General features: G+C 35.9%; 2 protein-coding genes across 5 annotated transcripts in view; both read right to left on the reverse strand.

Annotated features, from left to right (window-relative positions):
• Positions 1–285: 285 nt before the first annotated feature.
• On the reverse strand, positions 286–1,427 carry LOC117785125 (aldo-keto reductase family 1 member B1). The gene has a single exon (XM_034623028.1). It carries the CDS (start codon positions 1,293–1,295, stop codon positions 360–362), a length of 936 nt encoding a protein of 311 aa, XP_034478919.1. The 5' UTR covers positions 1,296–1,427; the 3' UTR covers positions 286–359.
• A 2,857-nt stretch (positions 1,428–4,284) lies between these two features.
• LOC117785621 (rap guanine nucleotide exchange factor 4) overlaps positions 4,285–19,379 on the reverse strand; it is a 55,337-nt gene continuing 40,242 nt past the window's right edge. For 3 of the 4 annotated variants that reach the window (XM_034623724.1, XM_034623726.1, XM_034623727.1), the window contains 16 exons: positions 18,983–19,129; positions 13,991–14,042; positions 13,657–13,751; positions 12,774–12,860; positions 12,567–12,708; positions 12,317–12,509; positions 12,006–12,151; positions 11,641–11,785; positions 9,752–9,928; positions 9,436–9,597; positions 7,786–8,147; positions 7,465–7,718; positions 7,226–7,396; positions 5,889–6,022; positions 5,472–5,821; positions 4,285–5,104 (listed from right to left, as the gene is read on the reverse strand). In XM_034623724.1, coding sequence (XP_034479615.1) covers positions 4,974–5,104; positions 5,472–5,821; positions 5,889–6,022; positions 7,226–7,396; positions 7,465–7,718; positions 7,786–8,147; positions 9,436–9,597; positions 9,752–9,928; positions 11,641–11,785; positions 12,006–12,151; positions 12,317–12,509; positions 12,567–12,708; positions 12,774–12,860; positions 13,657–13,751; positions 13,991–14,042; positions 18,983–19,129 — 2,748 coding nt within the window. In that variant the 3' untranslated portion in view covers positions 4,285–4,973. Of the gene's footprint in view, positions 5,105–5,471; positions 5,822–5,888; positions 6,023–7,225; positions 7,397–7,464; positions 7,719–7,785; positions 8,148–9,435; positions 9,598–9,751; positions 9,929–11,640; positions 11,786–12,005; positions 12,152–12,316; positions 12,510–12,566; positions 12,709–12,773; positions 12,861–13,656; positions 13,752–13,990; positions 14,043–14,167; positions 14,660–18,982; positions 19,130–19,379 lie in introns of those variants that run through there. The other variant, XM_034623725.1, reaches the window with a different exon arrangement.

Here is a 19,379-nt window from a genome sequence, read left to right on the forward strand (position 1 = left end):
TGTCTACTGATAAGACCAAACACTTCAAATCCCAGGCGACAAAAAAAGTGACAGCGTGTAGCAGATATGATTTGGATGCGTCTGGAATATAAGTTATTACAATTAAAGCGTAGGCATTGCATTAGTTAACTTGTGCGCTTTATCGCCATAAGCAATCGTTGAGCTATTTAGACTGGAAATGAATATAGCTTTGTTGGTTTTGCAAGTCTCTTTACGTAAGACACTCAAGATAAGATGCTAAAAGTGAGTAAGCGACCCCAATAACAATAATTATTATTTGACTTAAGTTTAATTTAACTTTGTCTGTTTATTCAAAATACTAAGACACCATTTATTTTTAAAAGTAATTTAACTTAAGACTAGAACTCTGTATTGAATGGATAATATTTATGGCTGGCCATGCCGCTAAATGGAACTGTGCGTACACCGGTATGATATCGCTCCATGGATGCCACATCCTCCGGTTTCAGCTCAAAATCAAAGACATTAAAGTTCTCGGCAATGCGCGACGGATTCGATGATTTTGGCAGCGGCACAACACCAATTTGTATGAGATAACGCAGGCAAATTTGGGCCGAGGTACGACCGTATTTCTTGGCCAACTGTTGGGCATGCTCATCATACAGGAATGGCGGCCAGTGGCGGGCGGGTTGTGGGCGTGCCAGCGGGCAGTAGGCGCAGATCACCAGATTGTGTTCCTTGGCATGTTGACGCAGTTGACGCTGCTGGAATGCCGGATGACATTCCACTTGATTCACCACGGGCTTAATGCGACAATTCTTCAGAACTCGCTCCGTTTGAGCGGCATTGAAATTGGACAATCCAATACTGCGAGCAAGTCCCAGATCCACGAGTTTCTCCATTTCCCGCCATGTATCCAAATAATCGACATCGGTCAGTTCCAAAGTTCCATGCACATTGTTGTCGTTGTGAAACTTTTGTCCGATCGGCAAATGCATTAAATACAAGTCGATGTACTCCAAACCCAAGTTGTTAAGACTCAGTCGAAAGGCGCGTTCGACAATCTCTGGATCGTGGTGGATGCCACCCAGTTTGGTGGTCACAAAGATCTCCTCACGCCTGATCACGCCCTGGGCAATCTTCTCCCGCACCGCCTTGCCCACCTCCTGCTCGTTCTCGTAGACGAATGCGGTGTCAATGTGTCTGTAGCCCATGTCGATGGCCGAGCATGTGGCCTGATAAGCTTCCGATTCGTACGATCTCCAGGTGCCCAGACCCAGCACAGGCATCTCCTGGCCATTATTAAGCTTGATTTTTGGCGCTAGATTTGGCATTTTGTTGATAATTAACTACAAAATTAATATTCTGATTGATGACGCGTTTTCAATTTCGTTCCGTTTCGATCGACACTGCGGTATTGTATTGTGTTCCAGCACGTTCAAGGTTTGGTGAGCAACTAAAGCGATTTTCTCTCAGCCGGTTCTATTATGTGATTCAGCCCGCATTTTAAAAAGTTCGCAGCTCTCATATACCCTCGACACAAAAAACAGTTAAACGGGGCATTCTAGACTACAATGACTACCTCATTTAATGCTGTAACTCTAATTCATATGCCTCAACATACAGTGGCTCTTAACTATATATGACCCACTACACTTATAATTTTTTTTAGCTTAATTTGGCTGTAATATATATCAAATTAATATCAAAAGCATTAATGAACAAATACATTAGGCCTGTTCCGGTTTTCACTTTCAACAAGATATGTCGCAAGTGGAAACCTTTATACTGTTTTAATTTAAGTTGGTGAATTTAAGTCTGAGGAAGTGAAAGACGATAATTCTTAAATACTTAGTAGTACATTAGATATCACATTAAATATAATTATTTATTTAAAGTTTGTAATTTGTAAGGGTAGTGGGTCAATTAAACTGATTGTCACTGTATCAATTGTAATTAAAAAACCGCTAAACCTCTATTTAAAAATGCGGGCTGTAGGGTAGCTGATAGTCGCGCTCTGGGCACTATTGCTCTCTCACTCGTTCCGCTGAGTCATGCGATGAGCTCACACACACACACTCGCACACACATCACACTCTAACGACACGTTGCGGTTTTTTCCCTTCGGGTTACGCACGAAAGCTTTCGCTCATGAGCTTTTTTGCAAAGTGACGCGCGCTAATTGAATTGAATTTAATGTTGAGCTTTAATTAACTTTTTTGTTTTTTTTTTGCTAACACATAAGATTTATTTGAATATTAGTTAAAGTTCAAAATGTTAGACATTTAAAGTTACATGTGTTCATACGCTTAGTTTGTTTGCAACATTTAAAGATTATTGTTAAAATATTTTGTAGCTTTGCATAAATGTTATTGTTATTATTGTATTTGTAATTGATTAAAAGATTTTGCTTCATCAATGGCTAAATATGTCGATAATCTTATGCAATGCTATTTCTTTAAGATATTTCATTATATTTAATGTTCGATCGCCTGTTATTGGGCTTCTAATTGTTATTTCTTGGTGTTGTATTTCTTACTGTGAGCTCTGCTGAGCTTTATATTAATACTATTATTTCTATTATAAATTGTTTTTTGTTTTTTTGTTTTTAGCTTTACGAGATAAAATTGTCAAGATTGTTTTCGTTAGACATGTAAACATTGATTTGAACATTTAGTTAGATGGTTTTTGAACATTTTTTGAGATTTTACTGAATATATTTAGTTGATTTTTTTGTGCCTGGTATTTTAAACAGAGGTATATTATGTCTGCTATAGCTTGGGTCTCTCTCTATTTTTCTCTACACGATTTTTATAATTTTATGCAAAGTGTCAAAATAAAAAAAATTATAATCGAAGAAGAAATCATGAAAAATGTTTCGTAAATGTAAATAAATTTTGCAGATATTCTTTTAAGATTGTCAAATTGAATCACAATTTAAAATTTGAAATTTTAATTTTAGCTTGTTATTTTTTTTTTTTAGTATTTTTAAAAAATCTATATTAAGGTATTTTCTTTTATAGACTTGTATATAAGACTCCAACATAGAAATGCTACAAAATATATATGTATGTATATATAGCTATATATATAGAGAGTCGTATATCTAAATATTTGACACAAAACGGTTGGAAACGTTTCTTAAGCTAAATAGATCTAAAAGTTTCATTGTGGGTAAGTATATTTTATAAACCCGTTTTATTTAGACAACGCCTTGGTCTACATCTAAATTAACATTTAGTCTACATATATAGAAGAGTTTTTTATTGTTGGGAAAATTGTTCATTATTATTGTTAAATAGCAATATTAAATGGACGACTCTGGCAAAAACTTCCCATTTTAGTTTGGTTTTTATTATTATTTGGTAGATAAAGTAATGAAAGGCTTTTAATATTCTTACATTCTGTTTCTCGATCTAAAAAATTGGTGTCTTGCGTTGTATGTAAATCAATTCAAAATTGATTATTTACTTAATAAATTAAAGAATTGTTCTTCTTCTACTAAGTATTTTTGCATATATAAAAGTTCCATTCAAAATTCGTTCGTCTGTTTTTTTTTTTAGGGGGAAACCTGTGAATGTTCTTTTATATTCAGAAATTGGAATAGTGCAGAAGATTATGAGAAAATAAATACATTTATACTACGATCTGTAAGTTTATTTGGTTTGTTTTGATTAGGTGTGGTTAGTAGCCTATAAAGTGGTTCTTGTCTAAGTGGTAATGTCGTTGTTTGAGAGACCTTTTTGGGAGAGGAGTTGGTTTAGCATTGGATACTACAATGTCTAGAATAAGTTACTACAACTATACACGAACTTGCTTTTATAATGAGATATCAACTCTCGTATGGATAAGATGTGCTTGGTTGATTGGTAGGCCCCATAAATGTTGCACATACTCTTGACTAAAGTACATAATTCTATTTTTATATATGTACAACTGAATGATATCGTTTGTACATATTCTACAAACTAATAAGGTCCCTCTCCAGTGTTTTTATATTTTTATTTTTTATGCAGTTTCTATGCATAAATATAATATATAAAATGTATTTATTTTTGTTTACTTTACAAAATCAAAATAAAACAACTGAAAAATGTTTGACTTTATAAATATACATATGTATGTGTGGGTGTAATTTATTTATGAATTGCATAACTTAAGCATATGTGAAAAGTGAAAACAAAATGGAAATTAAATATGTAATGACTTAGGACTAGGTATAACTTATATGGTAAGAACTAGCTTTAACTAGATTTGATTATATTTTGTTAGTCGCTTCTGCCTTTATCAATTATTCGTTTTGTTGTTTTCTCTACACTTTTGTTTTTTTTTTTATAAAAATAATTTCCATTTATTTCTGTCTCTTTTGCTCTCTTTCGTTCGAGTGGAGATTAGCCATGACTTTATTCAATGGTTATTCGCTATGTATATTCACACATATTTAGTAAAGTTGCAGGATATAGTTTAGTACACATTTTTTCTTCTTGTTGTTGTTGCTTTCTCTAAATGTTTAGTATCACACACGCCCATTTTATTTATATTTATTTTGTTCATTGGGTTAGGAATTCGCCTTCCCCATTTTTGCCAAACTTTTGTTTATTTTGCTTGTACTAAATCAAAAAGTTTAACAGAATTTGCTGCAATAAAATGCAGATTCAGTTCACTTGAAAAATTTGGAGATAGTTATTTTGTTTCGCTTCTTGTTTGTTGTTGTTGAAATTTACACTCTCGCTAAGCTTACATAAATATTACTTAGTATCTGGCTAATATAAATAAAGTTAGCTTATTAGTGCGGGGTTTTTAGGCGCTAAGTTTTCCGAATGCACTGGTTGGTTGTCTGCGGGGCAGCTAAAAACAACTCAGCTAAGCTCATAACTGTGCAGCTAATTATAGTTTTTCATTTAAAGTGTTTTTTTTTTGGGGTTGGGGCTTCTATTAACCCCGCTAAATACTCTTTTATAGACACTAATTACGCTCTAATTTAAATAATCTATATAACTTTTGATGGGTATTTAGTTAAGCTTCCTGGTCGGCTCCACTTTCTGGGACATGGCGGTTAACACACGCTGATTGTCAATCACACGAAAGCTGCTGATGTACGAACGTACCTCACCCTCACTTTTGGGGGATGGTGGCTCCAGACCTGCAATGCAAAATGCATTAAAATTACTACTTAGTGGGGAAAGTTAGCTTAAGGCTTAAACAAAGCTTAATTGAGCTTTTAAAATTGGTGTTTGCTTAAGCTTGCATAAATTTTCTATTAATTTTTATCTAATTTCAGTTGATTTTAATGTGCTTTTAAAGCTTCTTTGATGAACTTTCAATGCATAAGTTGCTTTGCAAGCCTTAAACATTTATTTTTCAATTCAAAGATTAACAGTATAAAAGGAGCTTTGAAAGCTCATTAAAATTAATGCGCTTTTAAAGATCATGCGCGCTTTGAGAACTTTTTAAAGCATTAGTTACTTTTATAATTGATTTCAAGATTAATCCAACAACTAATCACTTACCCAAACTACGCGAGCGACAAAAGCGAATGGTGCGCATTGTCTGGGCCATCATGTGCATTTTCTCAAAGTTGACCAGACCATCGAGACTCGTTTTGTTGCCCTCGTGGGCAAAGGTCATGTCCTTGAGCAGCAGCGGCATAAATGGAATCAATGGCGGCTGCAATTTGCCCACAAATACACGATAGGCTCGATGATTGCGACTGGGATCGATGAGAGCCTCGAATTCTTGAAAGATCTTGCGAAATTTCGACGGTATCTTCTCCCAAGTCTGATGCAGTCGAGTTACGGCCATATTTGAGAGACCCATGACGATGGCAAAGAAGGCATTTAGATTCTGATACTCCTTGCAGCTATAGAGTGGGAAAGTAAAGCACATTAATTAGCGTCCTAGAGGTAATAGGGCTCCTAAACACTTACTAAGCGGCCAGCTTGATGAATTTGCGTACTAATCCCACTCGTTTGCTCAGACTTTGTGTGGAGACGAGCTCGGTGACAATCCAGTATTGCACCTCGTTGAAGCGACGCAGGAACACATCCAAATTGGCAGTTATCTAAGGATGGGAGCGGGGAAAACGTTAATAAACGAAAGTTAGACAACACATTTTGGTAAGCTTTAATTGCTTGAGAATTCTCTAGAGAGCTTCGGAGAGACGCCCTCAGAACTCATGACAAAACTCAATTTGCAGCAACATGACAAATGCCAGACTTCTGAATAGTTGCCAGCCAACTTGAGCCTATCGACTGAAGGGGAAAAGTGAAGAGGGTTGCGGTAAGTTGGCAATAGGGGCCAACAGGGGGCAACAGGGCAAGGGGTTTGACTGGCAGCCTAATTAGCCAAAAGGCTTTTAAAACTTTTGCCAAACAATGCAGCCACAAGCATAAATGAAATAATGGCCAAAGAGGCATTTTCTATTTGCCTCTGCTTCTTTTTTGCATACACTGGGAGAATAGTTCGATATAATAGAACAATTTAAATTCTAAAACACCAAAAATCATAATCGTTCTTTCTAATTAAATTATTATGTATGCCTTAAATTACTTAGAAAATATAAAATCTATATAATATTTGTTCTAATATTCTCATGAATTTTTTCACTGTATTTTTAATTTTATTTTTTTTGCATACACTTGAAAGGAGATATAATTACTATGGGTTTACTTGACTACAACATGCATAATATAATAATATAACTTTTTTCCACTCTCATCATAAATTTAAAAAGTAATTCGATTTTTTTGAGCTTCACTACTATTTTATCCCTTGTCTTTTTCTCATGATTAGAGATAAAGTCTTGCCAGCTTTGCTTTAAATAACCTGTTTTATATATTAGGGATATATTTCACATATATCATTTGCTAATTTTGTTCTTTTATTTTTTTTCTTGTGTTTTAAAAGCAGGAACCGTAACTGTTATAATTTTTAAAATACAAATTTTGAATTAAAAATAATATGCTCAATTTTATAAAAAAGTTGAAACATAACTATTAATTTCAATTTTTTTTTATAAAAATTAAAAATAATTATTAATTTCTATTTTTTTTTATAATTATCAAAAATAAAATTTTTTGCCAATTTCTATATTTATAATATTATTGTTTAATTTTTTTATTTTTATTGCTTTTTTTTATATATTTTTTAATTTATATATAAAAACTTTTTCGTTTTTAACTTTTTTAAATTCATAACTTATTTGCAGTCCCTGTTTAAAAGTAAGTAGATTATTATTACTATTTTTTTTTTTTTTTTAGTGTACCTTGCCAAAATGATGTCGGCCAAAGGTGTGATAGAGCAGCTCGTACTCGTGCACCGCCCAGAACAAATCCCATTCAAAGATTGTGATGTGATAGGCGAGTTCTTTGGTGCTCAAGATTTCCAAATCGACGTCGACACCATCTGTGGGGCATTCCTGTTCCGGCAGCTGCGTCTGTTCACATGAACACTTTATTAGGCACATGCTGTTGACATTTGTAGGGGGGGGTAATGGAGACTTACCAAGGCATCCAGATGATCCTTGACGGAGACAAACAAACGTCCGTTGAGCGTTAGGCCCGTGGGTATGCTAACATCGTTATCCTTGAATACGGAACGTTCGCCATTCGATTTGACCTCAACGAGGCACAAGTCATCGGGACCACGATTCAATTGCAATTTGTCGGCAGCACATGCCTTGATTAACTCCGCCGTAGTGTGCATGGGAAAACGGAGTGTGCAATAGGTGTGGTCGGCGCAATAGACACGGAAAATGACTGAAAGAGGAAGCCAATTAAAAGTAGATAACATACATTTGCATTTGGATTTGCGCATTGAACTCACTATCATCATCGGGTCGTATGACGGTCTTTGAGGGCGTCGCATTGCCACTAAATAGACAAATTGGTTGTCCATTCGTTGGCAATTTCCACTTCTGTCCGGCATTCTGATTACGATCCTCCTGATAACGTGCCATTTGTGTGAGCACATTGTGTATGATGCTTGCCTCCTCATTTAAATCGGGATCTGCTTCGACCTCAGCTGCCAGATCCTCGATAAAATCGCAGACACTTGGCTCCTCGAAGGCGGCATGTCGGACTGCCATGACCCATTTCTGCATGAATTGTATTACACGTTTCTTAAAGTTGATGATATACTCCCGATCCTCCGGCGTTTGCGCCTCCTCGTGGGCATCACAATGAAAGGTGCACTGTGGTTAAGTCATTTCCCAATCAAATTGCTAGTTATGAAGTTGCCTAACATTGGTTCTGTCACGCACCTCAGAGGGATGGGGTTCAGAATTGTTTTTGTCTGCTTAATAAGCACATCACGTATTGCAATGCAGATTGGAGATTAGTTTCGAGTATCATTGAGGCAGCTACAAGTGAAAGCTACCCATAGAAGCACATTCAACTACACATTATCAAATTGTTGACCCAATGCTCAAGGACTTTTCCCCCCCTCTCTCTCTCTCTCTCTTTGTATCTCTTTCTCTTTCTATGTATGTGTGTGTGCTTCAACTTTACTGTGGCTTTTGTTTTCCGAGAGTTTAACAGTTACTTTGCTCACTGGCAAGCAACTGTTATTCATCCCTTAGTTAATTTTTTTGTTTTGCCTCACTTGACATTTTCAAGTCACGAACCTGACTTCATGTTTTTCCCCATATGTGTATGTAAATGTACGTGTGTGTGTGTGTATATGTGGTTTGCATGCTGCCAACACTTAAACTGTCGCTGTGGAAATGTTTGCTGACCCGCTGCCCGCACATTTTCTTCCTCTTCCCTGTCCCCAGAGTGTACGTGACTTTTATATCAGCCTTTGGTCTAACTGTAGCACTGTGCAAATGGAGGTTGCCCATTTTTAAAGTGGTTCCTTTTAGGGAAATAGGGTCTTTAAAGCGTCTGCCTCAAATTTCTGTTAAGCTTTAGCACGTGGCGAGAATGCATAAAATGCGGCTCAACAAATTCAATTAAATTTTGAATAATTTTTTTTTGTTTTTCGCCGTTTTATGCGGCAAATCAAATGATAAAGCTTGCTTCGAAAAAACAAGCTTTAAAAGCCTAAACCAGTTGGGAATTTTAAACAAAGACTAGAAACTTTTAAGAAATCATTTTCTGGATACGAGTGGAATTAGGCAGCTGACAAGAAGTTGAAAAGGTGTGGAGAAAGATGAAGAAGTAGAGAAGTTAGAAGGGAAGCTTAAGATTAAAAAAAGGGTATAATAAATATAAGATTTAATTTAATTTAAGAAGCTTTAGGATAGAACCTGGATAAATGCAAAGAACATTTAGGATCAACAATAGAATAAGACAAAATAAAATGAAATTAGTTAAAAGATGGTAAAGAAAATATTTTCAAAAATCTTCAAATAAAGTTAAGAACAAGTTGACCGTTAAGAATGATAACAGAAGATAAGGTAAGATATAATGGAGCAACAGACGGAGTAAACCTAATGGTAGTCCATTAAATGTAGTTTGTTTTGAAAAAGGATATTAGTTGGCCAGTTCATCAACGAGCTGCACGACAGGCATAAAGACAATGTGTGTGAGCAGGAAATCATCGAGAAATGGATCCATGCCGCTGACCGTCTGTCCGAGACGTGTCTCAAGTAAATGTTCCAGCATTTTGGCTGGTGTGCCCGACATCACGGTATATCTGCAAAAGGACATAAAGGATATTGCCAGCATATGGAAATTCAGTCACGTGTAATTAGGCCATAAAAGCGCAATCAAATTTAAAAGGTTTCACTTTATATTTCACTTTCGATTTCAATAAAATTCTGATGTTCGTTTACGCAATTGCCACTCACTTGAATGCGGAATGCTGTCCACGTTGTTTGGCCACACGCTCGAGTACTAAAACATCCTTGCCGTGCTCCTGCAATCTTAGTGTATTGGCCTCCACATCACGCAGGATGCGATTAAAGTGCTCCTTGTCCACGCGCAATAAATGGCAATTGTTTTCCTTCAAAACGATTGTGGCAGCTCTGTAAGAAGTGACAACAATTTGTTACGTATACGTAATCTGCGTAAATCATATTCAATCGCAGTAAATGAATTCTTTACAAAGTGCACAACAAGTCTGCTGGCAGGATAAACTTTAAGCAAGGAGACAAACTTTTAATGAATTATGTTTGACAAAGTGCATTTTGTTAATTAGATTTTGACAAACTGTTGACAAATTTTGCAACACTTTCTGTCGTTCTTCTTCTTTCTCCTTCCATTTATATTTCTATACACTGAATTCTTGATAAATATGATAAAAAGTTGCAAGTGTTTGGTAAGAATAAAATAAATAGATTTTGAGCACAGAGCATTTACATGTCCAGTACACTCTTTCTTTTTTTTAACTTCTTTGTTTCTGTTTACATATTTGCATATAGGTTAAATCTGTCTGCTGAGTATCTACTTGTCGAGCATTCTTATATTTCAACCAACTTTCAGTGACTTTGGAATTTGCATAACTGCAATTAATGCATTTTTGGCCGCTGTGACACGAAAATTACATTTTTTCAGTCAACAAAAAATCAATCGATGACTCTGTATAGTAAAAATGGAAATAAATTTGATTTACCGATTTCCCACACTCAACAGCTTTTTGTGGGCGTTGTGTGTATTTGCAATGCACTCAGGATAAAATGTTTATTTTAATTAATATTAAGCGTATTTCAATCCACTTTATGTGGTTTTCTGAAAAGCTATCACTGTGATTTTTTTGATTTAAGTGCTACACAGCTTTTATTCATTACTTAAAAAGTCTTTTGTGTTGACAGAAAATAAATATTTTAATAATGAGTTGAAAACTATTAATAAACCAGATTTTTTTCCTCAAAATTTCTATACATATTAATAGCTTTAAGCTTTGGAGTGCTAACTTGCTAACATTCAAACAGAATGTTATCATGATCATAGTTTATCGTCTTAATTCATTCTGCTTTCAGATTTAATTAAATTCTTATTTATTAATTTTGAATATTTAGCTGAGTTATTTAACTTTTAAATATATTGTCTGGAGTTTTATTGTTTCAAAGAAATAGTTTTCCTTTTAAAACTTTAGTTCTTCAATAAATCTTCAAGCTTTCAGTCATTAAATGTTCATATAACTTTTAAAGATAAAATTGTTAGTTTCAATTAAATTAAGTTTTAAGTGCCACATATGGCGCACTCTTTAAGGCAGCATACACAGAAAAGAGCTAATGCCTTGAAAATTTATATTTTGTTTCAATTTGCAGTTGTTTGTTTTAAATGCCCTCACAATGGCTGTTGTTATCTGCCATTTTTGTTGTGGCTGCTGTTGTTGTTGTTATCTCTCGGACTGTGGGCAACATTGTGTCTAATGCTATTACTCGCCGCACTTGCTTTGAATCTCTCTTCATTGTTCTTTGCTTGGCCAAGTGCAAGAGTTTTGTGGCCCCATTATGCTGTTTGTATATTGTGTTTGTAGTTGGTCTAAAGCAAAAAGAAGCTACCTAACTCATCCTCAGTGAAAGATGAAAACGATATAAAGAGAATTGTTGATGGCTATTGCTCGATGTCTACAAACTTTTGCGTTCAAAAAAGACGAAGAAGAAAAACTTTTAGGCAAACAATCTGACAGTTTAAAATGTTGCAAAGGATTGAGCCAGAATGTGATAAAAAGAGACAGAGGAAGTATGGTTGGTGGGTAGGTAGGTTGGTTGGCTAAAAGCTTGCCACTTACCTGGGTGCGTCGTTTATCAAAGCCAATTTGCCAAAATCATCGCCAGTCTTCAGAGTGGCAACGGTCCCTTTGCCATGTATCACAACATCCACGGAGCCTTTGAGTAATATATACCAAGAGCGTCCCTCGTCGCCTTGATTGAATACTGCGATGCCATGAAAAAAGGGATTAAGGGGATATAACGTAATTAGCTCAAATTGCTGCTAATTTAATTGCGCAAAAAAAAATAAGCAAAATAAACTTGCACAAAGTTTGCTTAATTTTCAGTTCCGAAAATTTGCTGACCAATTGAGCGACTGGTAATAAATGCAAATGGCTTTCGATTTTGGTTTCGTTTTCGATTTTGTCAGACTCATTGTACTCACATATTGTGCCCGCCTGGGCGTGGGCTTCGAATACAATTATCGAGGATAACTCTCGTTTAATGCTGGTCGATAAATGTGAGAGGGCTGCGATATGCACGAGTTCCTCAAATACCAGCTCCAGTTCTTCGGGTGTGCGTTCATGTGAACTGTGAATACATATAGATATGTGAATGTGTGTATGTGTGTGTTCGAGTTGATTAAAAACAAATAAGCGCAATTGTGGCTTGATTTTGCCATGCAACAATATTGCTAATTGGCCAAAATGGCGAGCATATCAATCATACGCAGTGTGTTACTTTTGGAATACTCACGGCTTGCGCAATATCATACGCAATGTGGCATCTGGGCCACGTTGAAAGAGTGCACTTAATGCCTCACGTATGTGCTCATTAGCTGCATTGAGATCCTCAGCTTGTGGTATCCCTGCTGCCGGTGCACCTCCCTCCTCATCCAATCGAAATCGATACAGAAAGCATTTATCCTTGAACGGCTGCTCCTTGTTGACTGCAAGCAGCATAATTAAACAATGTGTGTAAAACACGTTAATTGCAAAACTCTCACCATGCGTCAGTACACCTTCCTCGAGGAGCGCTTGCCACATGCCCGCCGCCTGGGCGCGTGTGTGAACAATGGGCGCCAAGTTGACCAACCAATCGACAAGTTCCGTGCCAGGAGCACACTTGCGAATTAGCTTGCCCGATACCTGTAAAGTACACGTGTTATACTCCAGCATGACTCAATAAGTTAGTTGGCCAAAACGTCACTCACCTTGCGATCCTTCAAACAGCTTGAGTTATCGACTACCAATATTGTTCGCAATGCCCAGCCCATGCGGTTCATAGCAGGACTCGGCGTCTGTCAAAGTGAAGAGATAAATGTAATGGAAAATACTTGTAGAAAATGAAAATATTTCTTAAGCAAAACTTTGCTGCTCATGGACAACTCTCAAGAACTTGGCGCTTTCAACAATTTCACTTTTCTATAAAACAACTTTTTGCTGTGCAGTGCGATAGTTTAAAAAGTTTGGTTTTTAGTCAAATTTAATGTTAAATAATTGTGTACAGTTTTAAAGTTTTTTTTACAAAAGTATTTAAAATATTTATACAAATCTTAAAAATATTTTTTTTATTTATTGAAATCTATTTTTGTTTGAAGATGTAAGAAAATTTAATAATTATTTAGGAAAACTTTTAATGTGATTAAAAGATTGAATAATGTTTAAAAAGCGCTTAAGTATTGATTGGATTTATAAAAAGTCAGTATATTTAAAAAATTATTATAAGCATGCCTTTAACTAGATAAATTGCTTATCTTTAGTAGAACTTTAGCATAAAATATTTAACAAATAATTGCAAAGTTGTCTGCATACTTTCAAAGTTTTCAAATAAAGTTCATAATACTCATAAATTAATAATAAACTTGCTTAGTTCATTTACTTAATTTAAGTATAAATTCTTATATATTATTCTTCTTGTTATTCAAAAATGTTGCAAGAGTTTGTGTAAATTTAATTGAAATAATGAAGTTGCACCTTTATATCACGTTGACTGATTTCGCTTTAGGCTGTGTAAATGTTTATGTTTGTGGTACTGTGATTTATATACCCATATACATAGACACACACACATATATACACAGTCTTTCTGCTTACCTCGGTTATGGGCAGCGCTGGATTTGGATGATCCGGACTCAATGGGCGTTTTGTTGGGGATGTGGCAGCTGCGGGCTGTACACCAGGACCAAAACCTAATAATAACAATAATAATTATCATTAACAGAATCAATTAAAATGAATATGAACATGCTTCAATAGCTGTGCCAATAACTGTTTAATGCTGTTGCATATAAAATCGTATTAAATGGCGCGCCTAAGGGTAGGCAACACTTTTTTAATTACGCATGTCATAATTAACATTTAATGAGCGCTTAATCGCAGTTGTTGTTGTTGATTAAAAGTAAATATTGTGGCTGGCATATTAACATACCATTCTTTAATTTGCAATTGGTGATAATGTCATTCATCAACTCCTTGTTTTTCTGCAAATAGAAATTGTATAGATAGCTGGTTAAGCAAGGGCAACTTTGCTGTCTGTATTTATAGATATAAGTTGTTGTTGTTCGTGGTGTTGTGAGTGTTATTGTATTGCTCATCTAGCACCTACATTGCTCATTTCAAATGCCGTTGACTGCGGTCGCTGCTGACGCTGCACACGACGTCGCAGCTTGACAACAGCGGAAGTGGCGCCAGCAGCAATTGCTGTTGCAACTGTTGCAATCGTTGTTGTTGCTGCTGTTGCTGCTGTTGTTGCTGATGTTGCCGACAACAGATGCTTGTCTCGCTCGCTGTCGCTGTGACGTCGATAGCGCAACAATACACACAAGGCCGCCTCATCGCTGGCCACAAATTGGCCAGAACGACGCTGCTCCGACTGCTCTCTCTTCGACATTTGCTCTCATTTGTTTTTCATCAACACTTTCACTTGCAATTCTCAACAATTTTCTTGCACATTCTATATTGTTTTTCTTGATTTACGGAGCATTCGGCAGGTAATTGCCGTCAAACGTTGTCGCGCGCACTGATAAGACAGCCACTTGGTTCGCAGTTTGTGAGCGTTTTGCCACTGCATGTTTCATTGTTCTTTTTCTATTTATTTCTGCTCTTTCTCTATGTCGTTGTACGCCTTATCAGGCACTTTGCTAGGGTTGCCAGCACACGCTCTATTAATAGCCGCTCATTTGTTGCGTCATTTTAATAAACAATCAAGGCAAGTGCAGAATCAAGGGTAAGGGCATTGGCAATTAATGGCAAATGCCATGGGGCAGGGAAAGGGGCAGGGTGTCACCCGCATGCCACAAAAGTTGGTAACGCTTGGCAACACTTGGCACACAGCTGATAAGCGCAGCTAGCGTTGGCGTCTACGCTAATTAAACTCATTTCACTTATCAGAACACACAGCGGGACCAATGAGAGGGCGGTACACAATTGCTGTTAGATATGATGAGTAAATGAGCGAGACACAGAGAGAGAGAGAGAGAGAGAGACAGAGAGAGAGAGAGAGAGACAGAGAGAGAGAGGAAGAAATAGAGGTTGAGGTGGAGGCGATGACTATGAAGTGTCTTTGCCTTCGCCTTGAAAACAATAGCACATTCTGATAATAATACTCATAGACTGTTCAAGCCAATTCGTGCTATTTTATGAGTCAGAGCTTAGAACAAGAGGCAAGCTGCTTAATTGGCGCCCAATTATGTTTTATCCTTTGTTTATGTGTATTGGTATTTAATGATAATTAAGAAATTCTTTATAAATGACTTGAGGAAAAATGCAATTAAATTCAATAGCTTGAGTATAATAAAGTGCATGCTTTTGATTTAATTTCTAATATTATTGGCAGTCAACTTAATCGAAAATATAAATTTTCTAACTGTTTTCAAAGGAAAAGTATATTTTATTCGTTCATTTAAAATTTTGTTCTCTAATTTCAGTAAACATTTAAAAATTTGTTGACTGCTTTTAATAGACGTTAAATAAATTGTTAGTATAGTATATAATATATAATAATGTATATATAATATAATAATAATAATATAATAATATATATTATATAGTATATAATAATATTTCTAAATAAAAATGTATGCTAATATATAAATTAATTTTTCTAAAAGTTTTCTTGAGAAATAACTATTCCATTAACTCTTATTGCATTCTCTAAATTATCGTGTAGGTAGTTCGAGAAATTACATAAGTAATGTTAAGTAATTAAAGTTCTAAAAATGTCGTACTTCCGTTGTAATGCAATTTATTTCCTCACATATGCTTATTTAATTTCATCTCTGAGTGTACGTTTGCGTGTGTGTGCTTTGTGTGTGACATGTTCTCGTTCTAAGTTGTAGTTGCACTTGCATATATATGTACAAATGTATATGCAGCTTGTGTTTGTGCATAAATAAATAACCGCAATGTCCATGGACACGCAACTGCCAAGAGCGTAATAGTGTGTGTGTGTGTGTGTGTGTGTATGCTATTAATGTAGTAGTTGTTGTTGTTGCTGTGGTGTTGTTGCATGTTGTGCAGCTGGGCAAAGCAAATGCCGTTGCGCTATTCTATTATTTATGGTCTGTGCGTTACGTATACCACATGTGTGCCAGAGAGTAATTGTTATGCCCGAATGTTTGCTCGTTCGTCTGTTTTTGGAGAATTATGTGTTGCAACATGTCTTAAATTAAATGCAAATATTTTAGAATCGATTGGCTTTGAATTTATGTAGCTTGTTTGCCGCAAATGCAATGCTCGAAATCACAGCAAATAATTGAGTTGCAAATGAACTCGAGCAATTTTGTATTTCAATTGCAATCTGCCACATTTAGTGGCAGCCACAAATGCCGACTCTAATTTCCGCAGACAACCAGCTGCCACATGCCACTTGCCACATTGCCACCTGCCAAGTGTATTTATTTATGTGTGTGTGTGTGTGTGTGTGTGTGTGTGAAAATGAAATAATTGTGTGCTTGCCACGCGCATCGAGAGCTGTTTAACTGTTTGCAACAGTGTGCAAGTGGTTAAGGGTCAAGCCTCAGACATTAGCCAGTTAGTTAGCTGCAAATTAAATTACTGCCACTTGCCACTGCTTTGTGGCATGGTCCAATATGTGACTCTTAATAATGTGGCAATTATTGACAAAGTCTGAAAGCAGAAATTATCTAATTCGATCTTAAGCAGTTTAGTTCGAATTTGTGGCATAAAATGGAACAGATGGATGTCAAAGAGTCCACATAATCCGCTTAACTTTTCCGCTCTCTCTCTCTACGTCCCCCTCATTCACTATCCTTTTCAGCTCTCTTTTCGTTTCTTTCTTTCTCCTTTTAAAATCAAAGCTTCTACTTAAATCATGCAATTTCCAGTTACTTAAAATTCTCAATACACACACTAACACACACACTAATGCACACTTAGTCACAAATACGACACAGAGCAGTGGAGTGTGAGAAATTTGCCGTGACAACTGTTCGCGTTATTTATTATCAATTTAAACTGATTTTATCGCATTTGCTGGCAGCATCAGCAGCAGCAACTGTTGCAGTGGCAATATTTTATGTGGCAGACGCTTAACTTCATTGTTGCACCTTGCGTATACGTAATATATGTTAGCGCTGCATGCGGCAGCTACTTTGTTATCGCTACCCATCGAGCATTTTACCGTGGCAAGTGGCAAACTAACTTCCACTGTCGGGTTAGCCAATGTTGCCCCAATTTGAGGTTTGTAACCTAAATGGTAAATATGCATTCATTCATCTTCTGTCCCTGTGTGTATGTGTGTGTGTGTGGATGTGAGTATCTGTGTGTGTGTGTTTAGTTTATACCTTTTGTGCGTGCTCGCATTCAATGTTGAAGTATTGTTGCCCTCGAGGGCCAAGTCAATGCCACAATTTGGTGGCTGTATGTCTTTGTGTGTATGACTGTGTGTGTGTGTGGCACAAAGTATATTTTGAAAACTGGCAACTATGTTATGTATCTTTGTGTGTATGCTTTGGGGTTTGCCTATCAAATATTTGGTATTTTGTCATTCAGATTGAAAACTTTGTTACTAAAAATTTCTGTGGTTTTCATTTTGGGTTTCTGCTCAAAAGTTAGTCTAATGCAAATACAATGGCATCTGATTGAATTAGATTAGATTGTCAAGTTTCAAGTCAGTTTCAATATTGCCTCATACGGATTCAATTCAATTAGCTTTCAATAATCCTAAGAGCTTTGTCTGCAATTAATGAATTTTCCTGTTGCTCAATTCTCTAATTAAGTTGATGCATGAATGGTTTCATTCGATATTATTATAAACGTATAAACATTAGTCAAAACAATCGATTAGCCCATTTGACTTGTCATTATACTTTAATTCAATTTGGTAATTGCGTTGTCAATAAATAATAACCAACTGTGGCCAATAAGTCGACAGTTTCACTTGCTTATGCCACTTTTACTTTACTCTGCCTTAGGACGAGTTGCCTGTCCTGGCCATATGCTTAGACCTTTCGAGCTGAGTTTATTTGGTGGTTGACTAGGAAAAGCAAGTAATTAATTGAAATTTTAATTAAATATTTTGACATTGCAATGACGCAAATACCGCAAATGTTTGGCAAAGTCAGTAGGATATCAAGTTCCTCCTGCTTCAAGTAGTTGCCACACAACTGCTCATTAACATGGCTGGGGTGTGAACCTACACACTGTCTAGCTCTGTGTGTGTGTGTGTGTGTGTTGGTTTTAATGAGCGTTCCATAAATGCTTAAGAAAGCGTCGCCTTTTCGACGCCTTAGTCATAATGATACTGAACTTCAAATGACAATTAAATTGCAGATTAAGTTTAATAAATGGCTAAAAGTAAAGAAAGGAAAACATTATACTTAAAGTGAGCTTAATTCTAGCTCTAAAAAGCTTTTAAAACTATTTTTTATAAATTACTGAAACTAATTGAAACACTTAAATCAATTTGATGCTTAAAGAAGCTTTCTAGACATTATTCTTTTTTTAGCAAATTTAGATGGTTTAGTGAAATGTGTAATAATTTTTGGAAGAAGCTTTTGATAGTTTATTTAGTATTAACATTGTAAAGTTATAATAAAACAATCGTCCATAAAATATTAAATATGTTAAAGAGTTTTGAGGTTGTCCTAATAAATATATGAAAGATTTTTAAGCGTTGTTAAAGCTTTTTAAAAGCTCTTTAAATTTTGGAAAAATTCTAAAACATACGTAAAATTGTTTTACTTTGTTTAAGCACCTTCTTTTAATTATTTGTATATTGTAATGCATTTCAAAGCTGATTAATTCTTAAAAAAATTCCGTTTCTCCAAGATTAATTTATAACTAGTGTCATTTGGTTTAGAGCAGCGCACAGGACCACTGAGTTGATGTGGAATTAAATATTTGTGTGTATATTTAAACAGACACTTATGTATGTATGTTTTGGTAAAATTTTGCTTACCTCCCAGATGAGTCGAAAGTCCTGCTGCTCGACGCGCAACAACTCGCAGGTTGTCTTTGTTACCACGGTGCTGTCGCGTGGCAAGTCGTGTAGTATTGATTCGCCAAATGTGGCGCCCACGCCAAGATTACACAAAGTGACGGAGCTCTGCAAAGAGTAAGAAAAACCAGAGGATGCTGATGAAAAGTGAATGGAAAAGGTCAGAGCAGGAGACACAATGTGGGGCATAAGCTAAAAGCTGCTAAACTTTAGTTGTATCTGAAGATTAAACATTTTGCGGTTGATTCACCGCAAACACACAGATACACACATACACACGCACACACACAGACAGCAGCAGACTTTGTTTACATTTTACAGATTGTCCTTTGGCTGTGTGTGCTAATTGCTCAATGTG

The sequence above is a fragment of the Drosophila innubila genome, assembly GCF_004354385.1.
Source record: "Drosophila innubila isolate TH190305 chromosome 2R unlocalized genomic scaffold, UK_Dinn_1.0 1_C_2R, whole genome shotgun sequence".
NCBI classification, from domain to species: Eukaryota; Metazoa; Arthropoda; class Insecta; order Diptera; family Drosophilidae; genus Drosophila; species Drosophila innubila.

Excerpts from the sequence above, each read along its gene's own strand:
- LOC117785125 (XM_034623028.1), bottom strand. The coding sequence starts at position 1,295 with ATGCCAAATCTAGCGCCAAAAATCAAGCTTAATAATGGCCAGGAGATG.